We start from the raw sequence: 24,106 nt of genomic DNA on the forward strand, positions 1-24,106 counted from the left end.
GAAACAAACTTTTTTCAGCCTACATTACAAAACTACTTCATCTAGTTTAGCATATACTCAGTGACCACTTTATTAGGTTGACCTGTACACCAGCTTGCTAATGCAAATATTGAATCAGCTAATCATGTGGCAGCAACTAAATGCATACAAGCATGCAGACATGGTCAAGAGGTTCAGCTGTTTTTCGGACCAAATATCTGAATCGGGAAGAAATGTGATCTATGTGACTTTGACCGTGGAACGATTGTTGGTGCCAGACAGGGTGGTTTGAGTATCTCAGAAACTGCTGATCTCCTGGGACAGTCACAAACAGCAGCCTCTAGAGTTTGCAGAGAATGTTCCAAAAAACATTTTGAAATTAACCACAGTGCTGTAAACAATTCAAATTCTAAACAAAGGCACAATAAGGGGCTCTTCAACTACATCCAGTGTTCATTCTCAGCAACCAAATCCTGACCATACCATCTGGGAGTGACACATAACTGGTCACAGCATAACTCAGGAGGAGGAATGCTTTCAGCTGACAGTACTTCACATCCTCTCCGCACAACAGCGACCCCTCTGGCCAACCAGGCTACTGCAGCATTAAGTGCAGCCCCACCCAGAGGACTGCAGAAGCAGCCACTAGCCGTGTGCACTGTGGATAATGCCTGGTTGTTAGGCCATGAACGTATGAGCCTGACCCTGTTCTAACTAATGGGGCATGGCTTGTGAATAAAAACTTGGGAATAAAAACTAAACAGGCCATAAAAAAAACAATGTTTCTGAAACGGTTTTAAATATTATGAATATTTTGAAACCAAGAAAGAGAAACCAGAAGAGTCACAAGAGACTGTTAAACATTAAAAAGGTTATAAAACTGCCGAATAACATCAATAAATAGAACTTTGGAAATAAACCATTTTATTTTAACAAGCAAATTAACCAACTGAAATGCAGAGTAAGCATGTTACTTCCTTTCTGAAGCAACATTTGTGAAATATGTTCATTTGTCTCTGTACAGTCTTCCCATGCAAGTAGGTTTGGCCTGGGCTGAATGGTGTTTACATGAGATTTCACAGGGCCACACCTGTTCCTTCCTTCCTGCAATAGTGGAGTGCAAGTCTTTGATGAAGTCCTAGCAGAAATCTGAAACTGCCTCAGACCGGCGTACGCAAATCTTTGCCAAAGGCAAACCTTGATGCAAAATGACTTTGCCAAGGCAAAAGCAGCAGCTCTATAAAGTGCATGAATAACTTTTTTCAAAGATGTCTGTTGATATGATGGGTTAAGTCGGGCAGGCAGGCAGGCAGGCAGTGATCTAGAAAAGGCAGCCATTTTGTTTCAGACTGAAATAAGAGGGTGAGAATCTCAATCCTGTGGTAGACATTTGAATTGAGATTTCCTGACCGGAGAACAGCTTGGCCGGAACCGTTACATGTAATAAGGAGTCCTTCCGCAGCCCTTCTATTCTTAAAACAGAGTTGCGGCTGCCAATTGCTTCCACGGACTGTAATACTTTCCTGGAAAGGAAGGCCTAACCAAAGTGTCCCGAATCCGAGATGCAAAAATTGTACTGTGCACGAGCAGGGCGCATCCAGCCCCTCCCCTCGCCTCGGCCTGCCTCCAGCTTCACATCCACTTATAACTCATCCTGCTTTTATCACCCACTTCCTGGGCAGGCTGCTCTCCCCTCTCCCTCTCATTGGACTGACACCTGTGTTTACAGTGCTGTCTGCAGCCCAGACACCTCGCAGAGGAAACCTCTGGGCCTGCCCTGGAAGGCACGCGCAGGGCACAAACCGTTGGCGGACGATGCATCCTCAAAAAAGGAGAGAGGCTGTGCTTAAGTAGCAGGCTCACAGCGTCCTGGCAGACCCAGCTGGAAAAAGAAACAAGGTCGCTACCGAATGACTGTTCATCCCTGTCTTTGCCATTTGCAAATATAAACCTGGAGCCTACTGAGTACTTCTAAACAATTCCCACAGTGCTTCCCAGCCCTGAAATTTAAGGATCACAACTACCACCACCACAAAACAATGTATATCTGAGCAGTGCCCACATCCCTATGCACCAATAGACTTGATTGGCATTATAATGGAACGTTACTGAAATGTAGAAGATGATGGCTAGTTTTTTTTAATGTTTTCCCCTTCCTGCTTAGTTTGAAATGGCCTTTCCTATATGTCAGCATTCATTTCTACATGCTCTGCTATTTGCTCAGGAGAGTGCAGTCAAGATTACGTGCCCTCCTATAAAGCATGCAATGGCAGCTGCCATTTCTTACATCCGACTCACACAGACACAAGTTCGAGGAAGACACCTCAACAGACAGTGAGGGTCAGTGGTGTACAATAAAACATCACAATCCCGCCTAACGGTTATCCTCCAACTTGCTTTGTCCAGAATGCTCACCGCTGAAAACCAAATAAGGGAAAGGAAATGGAAGGAACACTAAATCAGAAAGCTAAAAACTACAGGTAGTTTTATTATTTTTTTAATACCACTGGTACTTCCATTGAGATTAAAAATCTATTTCCAGGCAAAAATAGCCGCATATAAAAGTTTCACATATATCAACATTAAAAACAGATCACAATACAATGAACATTAAAAACAGACCACAATACAAAATAAGAGACATACTAAAAATCAAATCTTTAGGTTCCAAACCATAAATGTAATCACATTTTTGAAAGAGTCTAGTTTGAGATGGCACATCATTCCATGACCAAGGTGCAGAGACATTAAAAGCATTTTTACGAAACACCGTATGGGTAGGATACTGTACGAAATCTGACCCTGTGACAAAAAGTTGTGGTTACTGACGGCTTGAGGAGTCAGTAGTGAGCACAAATAAGGAGGTTGTATTTATAAGATGGCCTTACACAGAGAACTGTACCAGCAGTTCAGTCTTTGTCTGTGCAATGAAGACAGCTCAACTCTCTTTCACAGATTACAGTGATGGGTGTGAAAACTTGAATCAGAAATAAATCTCAAAGCTGCGTGGAAAACAGAATCTAACATTTTTAGTGGCAATGTATTAGCAAGATGCATCGTGTCACCATGAGCAATAACTGAAAGAAATGTAGCTTGCATTATTTTCTTTTCTTGAACTAAAAGAAAAACAAGATTTGTTTCTAAAATAGAAACCCAGTTTCAACCCGAGTAGACACTATGTGATCTATAAAAAACAGGAACCATTTTTCATCTGTAGAATATGGCAACCATTTCCTAGTTAGCGCAGGATGAAAGAATATCACTATTCTTATCTGAAATGACAGTTGAATGCTGCTCTGTTTCAATGTTGCACAACAGCACAGTGTCTGTATTTGACAATTGTAAATGAGCATGAATTTGTGAATACTGTACAACATCACAAAATTAAAGATTAATCACGGTCCATAAATTCACAGGCTAGAGTTATCGGCCCTCTGGAGCCTGTTGAGTGTGAAGGGCAATGTGGGTAATTTGACAATAAATGGCAAAATACAAAACAGACTGGTTGAAATATGCAGTGATAAATTATTTTTCCACTGAGATAATTTTGATTAAATTGTTGCACTAAAAAATATACCGTAGACTAATATCAGTTGATTGTGACATTACGAGTCACCTACCCTCCGAATGCAAAGGTTGCTGCTACAGAGAGCGGACAGTTGCTTGCACTAAAACAAAAGAGCAGGCAGTCAAGAACTGCACCTCTCCCATTCTGCAAATAGAATCATTGTATGCAAAGTGAAGCATGTTTTTCCCAACAACAAAAAAATATATTGAGGTGCCTGCCTGTTTTCAAGTCAAATTATCCCCATAGAAAACATTGTATGGTAAAGTAATTTCTGAATGCAGCCTAAATCTTTTGTGTCGGGGTTTTCTCAATCACCTCATTTAGATTAAGGATTACAGATTAGTTGAAGTCTTTAAATCTGTTAATCCGGAGGGGGGTAGTTTTTAAATCAATCACTGACTGAAATAAGAGGTGTGCCACCTAGAGGCAAAGGTGAAAATGGCACATTTCTAACCAGAAAAATAGATGCCTATCTAGGCCACACAATCTGTAAGTGTACTTGTGAAAACACTTGCTCATATCAAGGTTAACAACTGGCTAAGTGGAATGGATCACTCTTTTACTTCAGGGGGAAAATCTTCATGTAAGGCAACACAACATTTGTTTTTAGAAAGCTTGCACTGTGTGTCCCTTTCCTTAGCATTTGATAATGTGGCGTGCACACAGGGTGCTAAAACTATCCATATCAAAGAAGCTCTCTTTAAAATGCAAGTGCAGAAATACAGGGCTATTTGTGCTGACATGTTTTTCAACTGAGAAAACAAATCAGTCCCTTCTTGTTTCAAGCCAGGGCTATTATTATGTTTGGTTGAAATACACACCATGAATAAATGTTTCATTCCAAAGAGGTAGGTACTTGTCACAGAGGACCATTTGAGGGAGAGGACTAGGATAGCTAATGCCTTGCATTAATGCCAATGTTAATACAAAGGAGAAGGGAAATTAGAAATCCTGTACGCTGACTACCCATGTACACCCAATGACATCCATTCTTCCCTTTTCCACCTTATACAGAACATAAGCATAAAGATGTTGTTCTTTATTTTAAACAAAGATGGTTATAATAAGGGGGGTGTTGTGAGTTTAAGAATATGTATTAATTCTCATACAAACAGAAAGACATTCACTCTCATGTTTAAACGAATTTTTAAAAAACTCCAACTTAAAGCATGATTCTATCAGTCTTACTCCTACTGGGGCGCAGGAAGTCTCTGGATTCAAGTACCAAAACATCTTGGGAATACTATTTAAAGCAGCGCCACACTGTTCATACCTTCCATCTGTGTCTTATTTTCAGAAAATAGAGAAGTAAATTGCTTTTCCTATTTAGCAAACAGGTTTTTGCAGATACTATGTGGGTATTCTAGATGTCAATTCAATGTCCAAATAAAAGGCCGTATTGGAGGACGTAAAGAGTGATGCATATCGTGTATTTTAGTTCAAGTGACAAAGTACAAATTCAGCGTTCATTGACCAATTCTGTCCTGTTCTTTTATTCTTTGTTACTTTGACATGCAAAGGCCACGTGCGGTAGGCTACTTTGGGAGTGGCGCATTAGCCTAAATGGTATCGATATTCAGGTTTGATTAATCTTGATACATCTCATCATCACTTTTGTTTACTAAAATAAGTAGGCTATTTAATCTCCACTAATGGATCAAGGTGAGTATCTGTCAGAGGATTTATAAAGATTTTTTAAATCGTCAGATCGAGCCAGGTTGAGTAGTCGCGGAAAACAAACGTAACACGAATGCAAATTAATACAACTTTTTTGAGTTGCCTAAAGGCCACAATTGACAATTTTATAATTCCCGGTTGAACAGAAATACAGAAGCTGAGATTTGCTCTCTTTTAACTGGCGAAGTTTCTTTTTTTAAATATAAATGAAGAGGTTCAAAATCCCTGCATCAGGCTGAAAAGGCTACAATTGTCACCTGTTAATCAAAGGGATGTTCAATGACTCCTTATTTGCATAAATGTACTATACTAATGGAGGGTCAATTCCAATGACTAATACAAAGCTTTTGTTCGCACTGAATATACAGTGAAGTGTCATGTAAAATAAAGATTGTGTATATTTCACATTCTCAACAACAAGCAACTAAATCTGATAACTGTATGCAAATAAAAATATACCGGGGGGACTGAAGAAGTGGTAGCCTACCTACATGCCTAGGTAGCTATGGAAAGATCTTACCGCTATGCACAAAAGACATTTGGTGACTGTTGGTAGTATAGGCTACACCGTGTTAGGTGCCAATCCAAATCCAAACGTTACCGGTATCGGTGAAATTCCACCTCACTAGCTATATGATTATAAGACCGGTCTGATAAATCGTCGCCAAGTTTATTTTTGATAGTTGTGCAGCCATTGTAATGCCCGCTTACGTGGATAATGGTAGACTATCTGGTGAACAGCAATATGTCGATTTTGTTTGACTATGTCTAATTACAACTAAAATTTCATAAATTGAATTAAGCAATAACGGTTGGCCGTCGGCATGAGAATAAAGCTAGACAGATGCCCCAAATGTATGATTTGCCTCAAGTCTTGTATGATGCTATTCTCATGACCACCGTTTTTAATACACGTATAACACGATAGCTGTATTAGTTATAACCCATTATTTGTAGTAGGCTAAGTAGCCTAACACAGTGCACTAATTTCATTCTCGTTTGAAAGATGTGTGCAGGCAGACGGAGTGGCTATAACTTTACTCACCATTTCTCTGCCGTGAAGACAAATCTATTATCCTAACTGAATACCCTCGCTACTTTTCTCTGTCCTAAAAGAATACCTAATTTCGTCACATTCATTAAGTTATTTTAGCGCCGAGGTTCGCCCAATTCTTTCTCTCCAGACGAATTTCTTCCCCGTTAGCTTGCGTCCTTCCAGAATCTTTTGTGGTAAATAGCTACACCACTTCACGAGAAAAAAAAAAAAAAGACTCGCACATGAGCATGCGCACATTGAAGTTTTCCCCCCTAGTTGGTCAATGCTTTTTGAAGTTGATAAAGTTGCATAGTTTTTGTGTAATTTGTTCACTTATATTTTCAGTGCTCTCGAATGATATCATATCCAGAACATGTATTTTATTTATTGTAATTCAGCTACCACAATAAGCCTGCATTTTGACAAGGAGGTGACCTGCTCGGTATTGTGGTTGTGTTGTGGTTGTGGTGGGGGGCTCATGGATTGACAAGCAACATGCAAAGTAGAAATATATGTAATAGCTTGAAATGGTGATGCTATACTAGAATTCTAATGCAATGTTGAGTCTTTCGATGTGAATATTTACACTATTTCCTTTAAAATGGCACCACCTCAAAAACGTAAGCTAAAAACCACATATCCTATGTCTTGCGCTATTCACTTTGTTAATACGATTGTTCATATTATCATGCCTAGTGAAGTGTCCTTTGATCTTTTTCTAACACAACATAAACAGACGTTAAAGTACTGTTTTATTTACTTATTTATAATATTTATTTATAATAAAATATTTATTTATAATATAATATTTATTTATATATATATATATATATATATACCATGAACTGTGCGGGAAAAAATGGAGTTATAGTATCAATTAGAACAATCATATTGTAACAGAATATTAGTAGTATCATATTTAGAAGAAGAAGAAGAACAACAACAAGAAGAAGAAGAAGAAGAAAATTACAATCCCTAAAATATTTAACAAATAAACTGAATGTACGGTCAACTTTAATTGGATGAATGCATTGGCAAGGACATCTAATAATAATGCTCATTTTAAAGTGCGTGTCTCGACCACTCATTTGCAATACAATTGACATGTCGTGTCACAAGCCTTGAGGAGGCATGTCAATTTCCTTTAATGTCCCCAGCTACTTGTTAAATATGCATCATGGGAAATGCAGAGCGTATAAAAGACAACCTGCCCTGCCCGACTGGAGAACTGTCATCCCACGTTGGTACAACATGCACTCACACGGAGCACTAAGTGCACTGATGTGCTTCTCTTTGTTAGCGATAGTAGCTCCGACATTAAAAAGGACCGGCGATTTTAAGATTGCACCCAGGTCAGCATCTATCCGTTCACCTGGATACCACTTGCCAGCGTACATGATGCATCTGTACCGGAATTCCAAGACGAATCAGTCTCCATCCATGGATTTCCTGGAGCCGAGAACGGTGAGCGACACAGTCCGGAGTGTAGTTGCCAAAAGTAAGGATTCATTTATTTATTTACTTATTTATTAGATTTTTTGTATAGTTCACTATACACTATGTCTTTAATATTTAAACTTGTGTTCATTTTGGAACGAATTGGATGCCTTTGAAAGTAAGTGTCATGCAACGTTAACAACAAATAACTTTGTTTCGTTGTATGTCACTTTAATTTATTTTAATGTCAAGTTATAACAAGATGTAGCGTAGCTACTGTGCATCCTGGCTGATGCTGTGGAGCGCTGCGGTTAGCTGTCAAATGACTGAGCCAGACAACCTCTGAGGTTGCAATCCACATTCATTTCACTGGGTGAATACCCATTGCAAGGGATCAGTGTGTGAAAAGGCTGGTTTTCAGTCAATGCTCAAAGAAGGCCTCTTCTTACTTAACTAGGTGATGTTGATTGGACATGTTCCCAGACGGCCCTATACAAATCAGTTGTTCGCTCAAATCAACATCACTCTTCAGTTCTTTTCACACTTCCCTTGATTAGATTAGCTGTCTATATTTCTGCTAGGCGGGGTTTAACAAGTTGTAACTAAGGTACTTCCAGTGCCCCCTTGGCCTAAAGCTAATTTAACATCACTGCGAAGTGGGCGAGTAGTATTTGTTCAGATGATGATATGCGGAAGCAACGCAAAAGATGTGTGAAACGCTTGGTTTCGATCCGGTGTTTATTTTGAGTAGATTAACCAGAATGTTCTGTCACATATAAAACCCGGAACAACTAAATGGTTGTAACCTATTTTATAGAACACATTTATAAAATAGCCTATTTATCAAATACATTCCATGTGTTTCGCTATTCTGGTCATTTTTCTTACGTTTTCTTCTATGCGATGGAGTCAAATGCAAATGAACCCCCAATTCACACCTGTAAGCTAGTGCTTCTGTATTGTTTTTAACCTACAACAAAGTGGATTGGTGTGTAGGCCATCAGGCAATCCACAAAGCAATTCAACAAAGATCTCAATGCACAGCTTTAATCAGGACTTTTAAAATGTAAAAGGGAAAATAGTCTCTTCTAATGTAGGAATTGCTGAAACCTACAATAATGAGGGCTATTTAGTCAACCAGAAGACAATGTCAAAATGGCTCTGTAGTAATTAAGCTAGCTAATTAACGAATGGGAATTACCAAATGACACCAACATTTTAATTTCAAGAAGCCTCTAGAGATTAATAGTGACAATAATTATGCATATAGTTTGGAGATTAATAATGATAATAATTACATTTTTTATAATTAATTCAAGTTAATTGTATTCCCTCTGTGCACAAGCCTGCTGCATATAATGCAAACACTATGCTATCATTACTTGATATTCTGAGTAAAGTAAACTTTGTGATGCGTAAAATAAAACAAGAATTTATTTTCTTTTTTTTTCTGTAAAGGTTTGGTTCAAAGAGGCCGCCGCTGGATTGCCACCTTTGATTTCTCATCCCTGCTAGCTGAGGAGCGGCTTCAGATGGCTGAGCTGAGGATCAGGTTGCCCAGGGTCACGCACATTACAGATTCTACCGTGGAAATCTATCATCAGCATGAGTACCCCTGCCAGAGGCAAGGGGTGTGCCTGGAACATGTCCCCATGGGCTCGGTGTCCGGGTCTTCCCTGATAAATTCGTCTTACAACTGGAAGGTTTACAATGTCACAAGCCTGCTGTTTGATTGGCTCAAACTTGGCCTTAAGAAGAAGAAGAAGCCAGTGGCTACAAAGAGAGGCCCATCCTTCACCGACCCAGCTCAATTTTCCAGCCTTAAAGGTGACCAGAGTGTCAATGAGAGAGCCTTGCTGGTTGTCTTCACCCATCTGGGATCTGAGGAGGGCTCTCAAGCCAAAGCCAGTCTGCTGCACACAGCTGAGAAATCCAAGTTTTTGCTCAGCACAGAAAACAAGAAGAGGCGCCAAAAGAGGCATAAACGCAACAGGAAACGGAGAGCTCAGCCTATCAGAAATATTGAAGTGCCCAGGAGAGGTACCGTGAAGTCCCTGTGTCGGAAAGTGGACTTGCATATAGACTTCAATCAAATTGGTTGGGGCTCCTGGATTGTCTTCCCTAAGAGGTACAATGCATTCCGCTGCGAGGGAACCTGTCCTAACCCAGTTGGGGAGGATTTAAAACCAACTAACCACGCCTACATGCAGGTGAGTAAAGCACTGTAATTTGGGACTTAGCTGGAAGGGAGTAACATGCAGAGCTATTACTTGTACATTTTAATATGATAAAAAGTGGGATCGATTCCTGACATTTTGCAAACGTTTCATAGACACCCCTTGGATTGACGTGTAATATTGAAAACGGATGCTTACACTTAATTAACTAGATGCTGTATACAAATAATCTAATCTAATGATCAATGCTCTCTCTGTATCTTCCCAGAGTCTACTGAAGTACTACCACCCTGAGCGAGTCCCTTCAGCCTGCTGTGCACCCACTAAGATGAGTCCGTTGAGCATGCTGTATTACGAAAACGGCGAGGTGCTCCTGCGGCACCATGAAGACATGATTGTGGATGAATGCGGCTGCCACTGACAATGCCTGACCGTTCCCTTGGAAACTGCTTGGAGGACACTGTTCAGTGAAAAAAGAGAAAACTTTGGGTTTAAATGAAGGCACAGTTGGGGTATGTGTCTTTCATGGGAAAACTGAACCGACTAATAATAACCTCAATGAAAATCCTCTTGAACAAACGAAAACATTCTGCTGCCAGGAAAAGTGCCAGAGCTCTTCAATTCGTACAGCTCTGAGCCCTTTATGAGAGCAAAACATATCTGATTCTTCTCATGCATAATGAGAAGTTATTAAACTTCATAAGCTAACACTGACGGCAGAGGACCTTGAGAACCAAGTCTGCCAACTAATGACAAAAATGAATATGAATATCATACATAAACATTTATATAGTGTTTCATAAACCGTATAAAAATGGAGATCATATCATTACGTATCTGATTTCCAAAGACTTAAAAGTATGTTATTTCAGCTACAGATAAAAACAGGTAAAAACTGAATTTAAGTTGTGTTGGGATCAAGTGGCTAATTTTCATGAATCAAGCACTCAGATATCATAAGACACGGTTACACCAATGGTGTAAACTATATTTATTGTAAATAATACTGTATTTATATGAATGTAATTTATTTTTCCCTGTGTTAAGTGAGAATTCCCTCACAGGAGATGATCTACTGCAGATTTCTATTTTTGCTGATTAAAGTTACATTTTTATGAAATTTGTATTTTATTAAACTGTTTGCGCACTTTTACATGGAAACATTTAAATAACAATTCATATTATCACTCAATCTCTATATCAGTTACTCTAATCAGTTACTATATTTGCTTGTTGGAGTGAAACACAGAACAGACTGTTCACTTTGTTATTTCACACTTTAAATGCATTTCATGCAAATACATTTATAATACAGACAAAATTGTACATGCATTGGCAGAGGGACATAGAAACATAAAGGGTCAACAGTGGGCTACACTTCAACACAAAAACACTCCTGCTATATGACATTGTATTGACTCAAGCAGATCATTTGATGATAACTAAATAGCCATAACTAATATTAATTTCAAGCAAGAGTTTTTGATCCTCCAATACCAGTGTACACAGTCCCTGGCATTCTCATACACACCCACTCCTTAATTATTGTACATTTGCTAGGAAGCAGAAACACGTGGAGTTTTCTTTGTCAAATCTCAGTCATTCCAAGGCTTATAGAGTGGGAAGCCAGGCAACCCCCCACAGGTTTCCATTTTAACATGAGAAATATGCTCTGGAAAAATGAAATATATATTGTATTTTATGAAATAATTGAATGTATTTTATGTTGGAACGGCTGCCTGTTTGGAAAAAAAAACCTCAAAATAAGAATTTGTTATTTAGCTGACTCTTATTGACTTACTGTCTACTAGGCTAAGCATGGGACAATCCTCCCTGGAGAAATGAGGCTTGCTCAATTCCTCATCATTAAAAAGAACAAGAGCAGTGGTGAGAGTAATTTTAAAGGGGCTGATAGGCCAAGGAAGACCTCTAAATGAACAAATAATTCTCCACAAAATGAAGAAACACCTGTTTGACAGATCAGGAATACTTTTCAGGAGGCAGGTGTGGATGTGTCAATTACAACTCTCTTAACAAGATTACACAAACAGACCTACAGATGTGAACCATGTTAAAGCTGACAGCTTGTACTCCAACCTCATTTTCCTTGTTTTATTTCAAATCCTCAATGTGCTGGAGTACAGAGTTAAAAGAACAGAAATTGCATCACTGTCCAAATACTTATGTACTGCACTACATACAGTGGGCTCCAGAATTATTGGCACCCTTAATACAAATGGATATTAATAAACATCATGGATAATCATCTACGGTATATGTTATGTTCAAACATATGGGAAAACAATATACTTCTATTTCAACACATTTACTTAAATACAATTTTTGTTTTCTAATCTATTCCTGTGATACACATAATACACAGTGAAAGAGCAAAACACTTTGGGCAGAACTGAGATTAGGGGGTGAAATTAATCGAAAAAGGATTGGAAATTCTGCGTGGAGAGCTATTCAAAAGATTATGACATGTTTTTAGTGTGAGGGAGAAAAAAGAAAAAAAATGCAATGGACATACAAGTTCCCATATTTGCATAGTCACCCATATACATTATAGTATATAGTATATAGTATATTTTACTTGATTTGGTCTGTACTCCACAATTTTAGATTTTATACAAATAGCCTCCCCATTTCAGTGCACCATTTTATTTGGGACAATTGGCTTGACGTGTGCTTCTGATTGGTCTGGTGTATCCTCAGTCGCTTCTATAGCACAGGTAAAGGAGAACTTTCAGTATCTTGGCTTTTGATTGCCTTTGCCGTACCAGAGATGTGTGTTTGTTGTAGGAGTAGTGTGATCTGTTTCAAAGATGCCTATCTGATAATTAATGTGACATTTTAAAATACATGTATTCACATGGATTCGGGACTGTTTGATCAATGGATCATAGTTTCATTAACAAAACAGCACAATCAATAAATCCAATGACTGCATTAAAAATCCAATTGAAAAAGTATAAATAAAAACTCGGGAGTGTTAAAACTACAATACATATTCAAACATGCTTCTTAAAAAAACTGGTTCATCACTCAAAATAATTGTTTTAAAATAGTTGACTGTGCTGTTCAAGATATATTTTAAAGCCACACTGCAAGCAGAGATGGGAAAGTACTTGAATTAGTTTCTAGCACATTCTGTGCTGAACTGTTAACTGTGCAGTATTGGCTGCATATTTTGAAACAAGCTGCCACCAGTATTATCGCCTAGACAACAGAATCACAGGGGGAGGGGGGGGGGGACTTTTTCCATTTCAAAAGCAAAACAACACAACATCTAGATTGTATGAGTGAATGACAGAAATTCTAGGCTTGGAATGCTCTGCACTCTCTTTTTTTTTTTTTCAAAATAAAAGCCAGGACACAAAGTTTTCCCTCTGTTTGTTGTGTTTGGAAGCTTTAGCATAAGTCTCAGGTAAGAACTTTTTTCTCGGACTGCCATTAAATATTTTTGCACTCCATACATCCATAAACGATACAAGGTTTGTTTAGTTTATTTGTACCCTCCAAAAAATGTGAGGAAATGCCAAAATATAGATTGACAGTAGGTTTCAACCAGTAACCAGAGCAAGTTTGTGAGAACTCTGATTACTGCTTGATTGATGTCTACATTTTGGTTCAATTTAGCTTTACTTTCTGAGAAATCTAATGAGTACAATTAGGAAAAAGAAATTAACTACTCAGATGGACTAACAAATGTCCTAGATGACATGCCATGTTTTCTGATTTGTGGTGAATCCAACTGCTGTTAGATTTGTGAGTTTGAAATCCAACATTTTAAAAATTGGGAATGTCAGGAGAAAATCATCTGGACTCCCTCAATTATATTGCATCTCTGGTTCATGTCTGGGGTGAAAGTAGATTTATCCGAGCCTGCGCTGCTGGGTCTGCTCGGAAACATTCAAAGGGCCTCTTATAGTTGGGAAGTTAGGCAGCCTTTGAAAGCGCTCAGCATGGTGTTTATACAACATCGTATAGAAACAAAGAAAACATACTCATATTTCCTGAACATAATATAGTTGTGTTAAAAACAGTATTTACACAGTATGGCATAGGCTAATATTAACTTCGCATGTTTGATTTAGGGTAAATAATCTGGGTATAGAAGTCCATGGACAGTACCGTTTCTAGTGGTAATTCAACTCTGACAAGTGAAATACGGAGCACATGTGGACTGTAAGAGTTAATACAGGACGGATAATTTTACTGTTTTGCAATAGGCTAGTCCATAACCAATCCCAAAGGCCCCTGTTATGCGAATTGGCTACTTGTCGCAACCTCGCTAGGGTTAACGTTTTATTACTGATTCGCAGAAATCATTGCATCGCTTACAGACAATGCGGCTACAGCACAGGGTGTTGTGATTGTTTGATTAGCTAATTTGTTACATTTATGCTTTGGGCAAAGTAGCCTATCGCGAAGTAATCGCAATGACAGTGTGTACGACAGACGTATCACCTATTTGCTATTTTCATATAGGCTATATATTGGGCTTCCACTTCTGCTAAGTTAGCTAACTACAGTAAAACAACGTTACTTTACATAGACAGCATACTATAGAGCAGCCGACAGTTGGCCAATATTGGTAAAAGGATCTGATCTTCACATGTAGGCTAAACGTTTTATTTTAACCTAGCTAGCTCACGTTAGCTCTCAAACTGCATTTCCCAGTGAACACTGTACGCAAGATTGCAAACCATACAGCTGTTCGTGCTAAAAATAATTCACGTAGCAAGCCTAAGTAGCCTAATTTGCCATCTTTGTAGTGCCCAGCTTGGTTGGGGCCATAGCATATCGAACCAATGAGCTAACAGCAGTAATAAAGCTAGCGAGTGATAGGACAAGGGGGAGGAATCGTCGTCGCACTACAGTAGCCTGGCTCGTCCTCCTACTGTAGAACTCGAGTGCAGTGTGCCGTGGGTAAGCTGGCTAGCTGAGTTAGCGCATGTTTTAAATAATGAAAAATAATACGGAGGTAGGTGTGTGCTTACTGGCTGTATTGCTTAGAATGGTTAACTCCACGATTCTGCCTTATGACAGTGCTTAAGACCAGTCTAAAATAGGTAGTTAACTTTTTGCAAGTCTAAGTTGGCTAGTGCTATAGGCATGGCAATGTTACTTCCTTTTATTGCAGACGGGCAACCAACCTTTACTATTATGAACGTTGCTAGATTATCATTTATAATTATTTTCCTAATTAGCTCTAACGAATGTTAGCCTGCTGATGTTGGCTAATATTACCTGACCAGAGCTTCTCTAAGCTGTGATAATTGTTATGGTCTCGCACACGCCAGTATCATTTTTTGCCCATTCATTTTAGTAGCCTCAGCTACAATGCGTTACAATGCGTTTTCCAAACATGGCAACAGTAACCTAACAATGAGATACAATACTACGCAGTTTTTAGGCAACTTTTAAGCTGTGTCCCATCTCACCCAAAAATCAAATAAATTGTCTCTGCTTGGTTGGTTGTGTTCTGCTTCATATACAATCTTGCAATAAAAGCATTATTCCTCAGGGTTGACAATATCTGGCAAGATGGGAGAAGCTGTAGCTAATGTTGCCAGGAGGATTAATGCGACTGTGGAGGAAGGAAAAGACACACTGGGTAAGCAATAAAAAAGGATTTGCTATCGCTTTTAATGGACAGCAGTGTCATGTCAACAATTGCTTTTATTGTGATTTTTGATGTGATATCAGCCTGTCTGGAAAGCAAAGCGATTGACATTCCTACCCATGGGATCAGACTTTTTCAGACATCATTAGTCTACTGCATGTTTCCCAAGATTTGGGTATTCGTGATCAGAGGCATGTTAACATGTCTGGATATTTACATATGGCATGTTATAAATAGAGAAGTTACTGATGTGTTAAACGTGCAGATTTAGATGGGTATGGTTTGCTCCAAAATGTTCTCTTCCCTTTCTTTCCATAAACAAATGATTTCTTGCCATGGACCGTTTTTTTATATTTTGATATAATTAAAATATAAAAGGAAAAATATATAAGGAAAAAGTCACCCAAGGCACCCTCTCACACCAATACACACCCATAGACAAAGCACGAGTCATATATTTTAGAATTGCCAGCCATCTTTGATAGTACCTTCTGATTAGCAGCTCATGGGGACAATTCTGCAGTAGAACAGCAGATGTCATTATTGTCTCAGCAAAGCCATGTAAATTGATCGCAATGTATAGACAGTTTAAGAGCTAATGATAGTTACTGTTCAACTTGAACTTCTGAGTCATCAAAAAATGACAGTGAACAGTGCAGTAAGTTATTAATAATGCTAATGTTATAAATCATTTTAATGAACTGGGCTGGAAGTGGAACTATTGTACAATACATTGCACTTTGAGAGTTACTATATGATATATGATGAACATATACTGTACATAAAGCACATATATAAAGATTTTTATTAAGTAACCAGGTTATCAAACAGGGTGATTTCAACCTGCATTCATTAGAAGTTGTGGCAAAATCTGTGTATATTGTCTTATGTTGCAACATTGTGCTCACAGATGTACTATTTTTTCTATGCTGCAGATCTTTCTAGCTGCAAACTAATTAGTTTCCCAGAAGGAGTCTTCAAAGTCCTAAGGAGTGTGACAGAGAATATTCATGTAATCTCACTGGCAGACAATGAAATGAAAGCAATATCTAACAAATTTTTTACTACCTTCACACAATTAAGAGGTGAGTGTTTGTGCATTGTGAAAGTTAATACGATACCATTTTCACTACCAATGCTTATCACTCTGACCTGAACTTAAAAAAACAAAAGTTTTTTTTTAAGAAATTCTGTTGTTGGACCATATACATAAATTGGTGTGTGTATAACTATTATAATGAGTAGTTGTACTACCACACTGCAATGTTCCAACAAAGTTCCTGTCGAATCTTCAGTCATAAAACTTCTGTTGTGCTGTATGTTAAGAGTATTAGAAAAAAAAACCTTTTACATAAACTCATTTATTTGTTTGTTTACAGAAAATGTCATTATTCCAACATTCTTGACCGTGTCCTTGCACTGTTGGAATACTGCTACATTTGATATACACTTGTAATGATGCATACTTTTCAGTCCATGAAGCTATGACTGCAGAATGATGGCTTGCTTTTATTCAAGGCATTATGCAATGTCAAAAGAATGTATAGTGAAGTGAGGAGTAACCTCAACAGCCAGCAGTGTGAGGCAAGGTAGCCATTTTGGGCCATTATGCCCGCCACTCAGATCTGAGGAGTTGATGGTCAGATAGACACTTGGGAACCCATACTTTTTGTAGTAATTGCCATTGGCTTTTTCATGGCCTAGCCAGTTTTTAAATGTCTTGATCTGCAATTGTCTTTCAGAATTAAACTTGGAAGGAAATGCCATCAGCAAGATACCAGATGCAGCAGGAGAACTGCAACATTTGAAAAGTATCAATTTGGCCAGAAACAAATTTTCCACTTTTCCAGAGAGACTTGCTGATATACACACTCTTGAAAATATCAATTTGGAAGCAAATGAGATCACTGGTAAGTATGGATGAAATCCCGTTAGGAAATCTTAATGAGGTGCCATCCTATCTAATATGACCTATGATGCAAATTAAAACTGTAAAACAACATATGAGGCATTATGTTACATGACACTACACCATATACATTTACAATGCATGCAGATAACAGATTTTATAGATTGCCTAGACGTTCATGTTCTCTTTTTACACATGGTTTCATGGTTTTTTATACAAGTTTCAGCTAAGTTTGAATGAGATTCTCATTTTCATTAGATTGGACAACATAGCAAGCACTTTATTTATCATCGTGTTTGATAGCTTATCATTCAGACTGCTTGTTTAGACGATGTTGCAATTGAGCCTAAATTTATACTCTCTGTTGCTGCCATAGCAACCCCACTTGTGGCCACTGCTCAATCACAACAGCGGCACTTCCACAGGCAAGCCAGCCAGGTTGAACCAAAAGCTTAAATGAGGACACAATTTATCATCAGACCTCAGTGAGGCTAACGTCACCCTAAATTCCACCCACACAAAGCCTCCGTGGTGTAAATGGCATAATTCTGTTGGCTGCTGAAGTCATTAATTTTGTAGCAAGCTGGCTATGATAACCAGCCTTTACTTTAACCACCCTTTACCCAGAGGGGCCCAATAAGAATCAAGGTTATTCAAAGGGCCAAATACAGGGGTTTGAGACATAAATGTGTGATCAAAATGCTGCCAAATGCCAAAAGCAGTTGTGAAAAAAACAAGAAGGAATTAGCATGGCTAAATTAGTATGGAAGTGTGATTAAATCCATCACAGGACCAGAACATAGACATTTTGGTCATTAAGTGATGATATAAACTGATTACTTGCCAAAATTGATGGTAAACCTTCATTATAGACAATGACGTTGATTAGCTGATTTCAAGTTGAATGCATTTTCATTGTAAACATGGAGACAAGCACACAGGTTGGCTTAACGGAGCTGCTGTACAGAAACCTGAAAGGTGAACATGAATTTGTGGAGGAACATAGGTAGCGGAGGGCCCATGCACTTTTATACTGCAAATACTTTGTGGGTCAGATTTGGGTTTCTTTCCTTCCAAGTCTCTGACACACCTTAAACCGTTAGCAGCAACAATATACCTTCAGTCCACAGTATCAATATACCTTCAGACTTAATATGAGTTCTGCTTCAACAAAAACACTTTTCAACACAATTTATATCACCCCTTAGAAGTTCACACACACACTTAGTTCATTCATTCACCCCGTGTGTTTCCTGAAGACTTTGCTGCGTTTTTCCCCTCAATTTAGTTGCTGGGTTAGTTATACTAGAGGATGTTGCCTCCGGCGTCCGGGAGAGGAGATCAGAGTTGTTAAATACTTTCACTCCCTGATAAGCTGCAGCTTATCAAAAAGTATTCTCCGCCCTGGTCTCCAGTCGCCGGGAGCTTCTCTTTCTCTTTTCGTATCCCGGACGAGCCCCCAAATGTCGCATCTAGGCAACGACAGTCCAAATCTTCAATTTGTCGAAAAACATCTTCACGAGGGAAAAGACGACACCACGGCAGCAAGTTCTTCAGGAAAATCAGACTTTATTAGCACACATGCATAAAGCCGGATCAGTTCTCCAGAACTGAACCCAGACTGTCATTTGTACACCCATTTTATACAGTTACTTCACCTACAACTCCTCCTCAAATGTCATTCTGCCAAATCACCCACACTGTTCTTATTGTAACTCCTCCCAAAGCTCCTCCCACAACGTAATTGTGGCAAATCGCCAACGGTCCTTATGCTCTGCCAACTCTGTACAAAGTTCAGGGCGTTCTGCCAACTACAAACAAAGTTCAGGACTCCTGTCCTCACTTCACCCCGCACCTGCTCTTGGCAGAGTGGAAAACTACCAGACCTCATAAAGTTCTGGATGCCCCCCCTTTAACACATACGTCATCCATATACGTCACTCTGTATCTGTATATAAGACAAACTAAGCAGCAGTAATCTTTGAAAATATACAGACATACTAAACATTTGATTTAATATTATCTTCTAATATTCTTTTCTAATATACAGACATACTAAACATTTGATTAATTATTCTCTTCTAAGTGAGTAAATGTACGTTGCATTCTTTGCATTCTTTGCTCTCATTTCAACAGTTTTCATAAGCTCAGCTATAATTAATGTTCTAGGTTCATTTGATTTGATAACAAGCAGCGTACATGTGATATATTGATTACAAGTCACTTGCATATAGATACACCTCTGGCATAAAACATCGAGAGTCCCGGAGAAATCAGCTGTAAAGGCATATCTCGCTTTGCCCGTGTCCTTGACAGTTCGAGACGCCTTCCTCCCCAGCTGGCTGCGGTGTAATTCTAGCACAATTTAGCAGTTAATCAGTTTGAAACTATACAGGGTACATATCATACTTTAATACGGATATATTGATATACTTTTAGCATACATCATTTTGGAGGAACCAGCCTGCTCACTAAGGTGGAGTCTGATTTTGACTTGTGATTGTTTATCATGCTTTTAGGAGGGAGATCTTTTGTTCTGTGAATTTTCCCCTTCAGTATGTGATGTATGTGACTATTAGGTTCAGCTACAGATGGCTTTGATGAGCTAGATGTTTTAAATTTTTCGAGTTTTGTAAAAGATTTTTGGCAGTGACTAGGGTGGTGCTAAGTATAGGCTGGGCAGGAATATGTTCTGAGGTTAACCAAGTCCATCAGTTTCAGGCAAGAGTGGGATTGTATTGGAAGTTGCTTGGTAAGAGTAATGCTTGCAGTGTGGATTTGTGTTGCAGTTTGGAGAAATAATAGTAATTGCTTTTTACATCAAAGTAATGGAATGTTGGTCTTCCTAAACTGATTATAGTCTGGGAAACATGAATTGGCATATACACTCAGTGAGTATTAGGTAGGCCTTACACCAGCCTGTTCATGCAAATATTTAATCAGCCAATCATTTGACAGCAACTAAATGCATACAAGCATGCAGGTTAAGAGGATCAGCTGGTTTTCAGACCAAGACTTTGTCAGAAGAGGGAGGAAATGTGATCTTAATGGCTTTGACCGTGGAATGATTGTTGGTTCCAGACAGGGTGGTTTGAACATCTCAGAAACACCCAGTGAGCAGCAGTTTGGGCAAAAAAAGGCATGTTAATGAGAGAGGTCTGAGGAGAAGGGCCAGACTGGTCAAAGCTGACAGGAAGGTGACAATAACGCAAATAACCACGCATTACAACAGTTGTTTGCAGAAGAGATCTCTGAACACACAATGTGTCAAACCTCCAAGTGGATAAGCTACAGCAGCAGAAGACCAATAAGTAAAAAAAATGAGTAGAATAAATACCCAATAAAGTGCTCAGTGAGTGTGTGTATATATATTTGTATTTTATTAAATAAAAAATAATATGGGGTCAAGCCCTTCTGAAATGCAATCGTGCCCTTTATATTACTACACATTAAAAGGATTCAAAGACAAGTGTTCCCTGAAAATGGACATAATATGAATTATTTGTGTGATTTGGATTCTCTCCAGCTAAGTTGTACTGACGTAGTCAATCACACATGAAGTGGAAGTGTCGACTGGTGTAATTATAAATTGATGGATTGCTTAGTGATGTGAAAGTGAAAATCATTTTGACTGGGACACTAATATCCTGGAAATGTGTAGCTCGTGGACTGATGGTATTGAATGCTTTCCAATGCATACCCCCTTGCACCCTCATTCATACCTTTTCCGCTATGTGGAAAATTGGCTTTTATGTAGTACCTACAACTTCGTTTGGATAAATAATTCCAGGGGGCATGTCAGGGTTGAATTTGAGATGCCATATTTAACTTGGGGTTTCTAAAATTGCTAACAGAGTTCCATAGTTTTACATGTAAATGTCATGTATGATTTGATGGTTTGATGGGATACATTTTGTTTGGCTTTTTGTCATGCTTTTTGTCAGTCCAGTTAAATGACAGGTTCCTTAAATTAGCTGGTGTATATTTGTCAGCCACCGGTATCTTATAAAAGTTTAGAATGCTGTTTCCTGGGGAAGGGAAGACGTTATCTTCAGAAATGTTCAGTTGCTATTATTTTAATAACTGTCAGATAAATTTATATTTTCAGGACTACACCGATGTTACAGTATTTGTAGGTTTATCATTCTATTAAAACCTGGTATTTCAGGATTATACTGGGGCACTTCTTTCCAAATAAGGGCAAATGTTTCTTAATCTTCAATACTGCCAGTACTGACTGCATGTCGAAGGTGGCACTTTGGTTCCCATTCCAATGGTACCTACAGGTGCTTTCTGGATACGTTTCCCTTATTGTACTGATGAACCAGTTGCAAGATGTTAATGGTATCCATTTCATTGACTATAAAATGAACAGGAAAGCCCAGTTAGAGCTACTGTAAAATCATGTTATTTCTAGTTACTGCTGTGAATCTGTGAGAGAAAATGGGAAGGTACTATTTATATAGCATTTTTAGTTGGAGCTGTCATTACAATACTTGACAATATTTTGCTTGTTTATTTTACAGAAATACCGGTGGAGAAACTCTCAGCAATGCCAGCTCTAATCTCCATTAATATGAACTCCAATCCTGTGGACAAAGATGTCTTGGCTTCCATTCAGTCCTCTATTAAATTTGAACTTTTAACAACCAAGTAAATCCAAACTTGCCTTCTGGCTCAAATTATGCAAGTTGTGTGTATTGTACAAATTTGAAACTTTATTTTCAGTTTTAATTAAATATTATTTATTTTATTGCGTAGTCTCATGCATTTTTAAAATATTCAATTATTCTCATGCAGCTCTTTGCAGCAGTAGTAAGAGACCGGTGGATGCATGTGATCTATTTTGAAAATGGTATGAAATAAAATTTGAGAACATATTGCAAATACGGCATTAAGTATTGTTTCCATGGGTGTCTATATGCTGTACATATAGGCTACTTGTAGGATGAACCTCCATATCTTCACCATTTCTAAACAAATCTCAGTGCCATGCCATTTCACTGGTGGATTACAAAAACTAAGTGTTCGCTAAATGCCAGTCTTGGTATGTCACAGCATTACTATGTTGTAGATACCCCCCCAAAAGCTCAATTTAAATCCAACAGATCCCAACACAAGACCCCTCATTCTATCTCATTTTGAGACTGCCAACTTTTTGTACTTTCATGCTCATAGACTTTAATATTTATTGAATGAGATTCAACATTTTGTGGATGAATTTCCCATAGACTAAACATGGGCACAGCTCCGGTCCTCGAGGGCAGTCTGCGTACTGGTTTTTGCTCCAACCAGTTGCCTTGTTTTTAATTTGTTGACAGCTCTATAAATTACCCTGGTTCAAGCCTGTACTTGAGCACAGTAAAACCATTTGAACACACTTGCAGTCTGCAGCTGTAGCCGGTACTCATACACACCTCAGATAAGATATGATTGACTCAATTAAATAATTAAGACCAGAGGATCGGCCCTTGTCGTGCACCCCTGGCTTAGATGCTTGCTGTAAGTGCAGGTTAGTTTAGCTTGAGCCGGAATGAGTGACGCGCATAACAAGATTGTTGTATGGTTGTCGTAAGTTTCATTGTAAAAAAATTAACAATTTATTTATCACACATCTTCAGAAGTAGGTTACACACTGTCACACGTTTCCTAAAATTACTACTTTCTATGTTAATTTACATGTTCAATTCCCTATCATAAATAAGTGGACAGTCTACAGCAGTAGAAGTCTAAAAAATAAGTATAATAAATACCTAATAAAGTGCTCACTGAGTATATAGAAATATGTATGACTGAGATATATTGTAATACTTCACTAATAAAGGTTATTAAGTTAAATGCAATTTTATTATGCACTTTTTTGACAGAAATGTGCTACCTCTAAATCTCACATTATTTACTGTGCTCGGTGGCAGAAGTAATTGAAAGAGGTACTGTGAAAGTTGAGGTACATTCAGTTTTTGCACCCAACCCCCCAAATTGCAATTTGCCAAATGGCCTCTACCTTTCTGCATAATAAAACTGTTTTTATTTTTATTTTTGAGCAATGCAGCCCTGACATCATCCTAACCGCTTCATTTGTGCCAATTACTGCATTGTCAATTCTTTAGCATTTACTTATTCAAAGTTCATTACATGACATTACTATCTATATTATATTGTATTTCAAGTGCCACACAGCCTATGATGTCCCCCAAGGTTTGGTGCTTGTCAACCCCTCTAAATCCTCTACATGTTTACCTTAGGTCAAATTATCCATTCCCATGGCCTCCAGTTCTACTGCTATGCTGATGACACTCAGCTCCATATTTCCACCAAAACACACACTCCGCCTGAACCACCTATCTCATGGAAATCAAATCTTAGATGCAAACAAACTTTCTCAAACTCAAGTGCAATAAATTAGAAATAATTGACCCAATCCACTCCAATGATGGCTCCACTGTCTGCACATCCCCTGCAGATGACTTTCTGTCCTATCATCTGATAATCTGATAATCATGTAAATCTCATGATAGTCAAAACAGCCTTTTTAAATTTATAATAATAATAATAATAATAATAATAATAATAATAATAATAATAATAATCATTATAATAATTAGTTATTTAGCTGATTATTTTTTTATTATTATTTTTTACTTATAGTTGATGAGACTAAGCACAGGACAATCCCCCCTGGAGTAATGTG

The 24,106-nt window shown here is 38.3% G+C and overlaps 3 protein-coding genes across 4 annotated transcripts in view; 2 read left to right on the forward strand and 1 right to left on the reverse strand.

Moving 5' to 3' along the window:
- Positions 1–6,459, reverse strand: part of pald1a (phosphatase domain containing paladin 1a) — a 69,166-nt gene extending 62,707 nt beyond the window's left edge. Inside the window, exon 1 of the mRNA XM_061231910.1 lies at positions 6,270–6,459. The gene's annotated coding sequence lies outside the window, so the exon portion shown is untranslated. The remainder of the gene's footprint in view (positions 1–6,269) is intronic.
- Positions 101–10,295, forward strand: ndr2 (nodal-related 2). The gene is made up of 5 exons (XM_061224855.1): positions 101–129; positions 2,888–2,940; positions 7,561–7,758; positions 9,156–9,907; positions 10,143–10,295. Exons 1-5 carry the CDS (start codon positions 101–103, stop codon positions 10,293–10,295), a joined length of 1,185 nt encoding a protein of 394 aa, XP_061080839.1.
- A 4,279-nt stretch (positions 10,296–14,574) lies between these two features.
- lrrc20 (leucine rich repeat containing 20) lies at positions 14,575–22,302 on the forward strand. Of its 2 annotated transcripts, none has more exons than XM_061232008.1 (5): positions 14,575–14,864; positions 15,408–15,497; positions 16,442–16,591; positions 17,249–17,416; positions 21,942–22,302. In XM_061232008.1, exons 2-5 carry the CDS (start codon positions 15,428–15,430, stop codon positions 22,070–22,072), a joined length of 519 nt encoding a protein of 172 aa, XP_061087992.1. In that variant the 5' UTR covers positions 14,575–14,864; positions 15,408–15,427; the 3' UTR covers positions 22,073–22,302. The 2 variants fall into 2 exon arrangements, with proteins under 2 accessions (XP_061087992.1, XP_061087991.1); XM_061232007.1 differs by having other exon boundaries at positions 14,578–14,809.
- Positions 22,303–24,106: the final 1,804 nt, after the last annotated feature.

Source organism: Conger conger, chromosome 2, assembly GCF_963514075.1.
Source record: "Conger conger chromosome 2, fConCon1.1, whole genome shotgun sequence".
Taxonomy (NCBI): domain Eukaryota; kingdom Metazoa; phylum Chordata; class Actinopteri; order Anguilliformes; family Congridae; genus Conger; species Conger conger.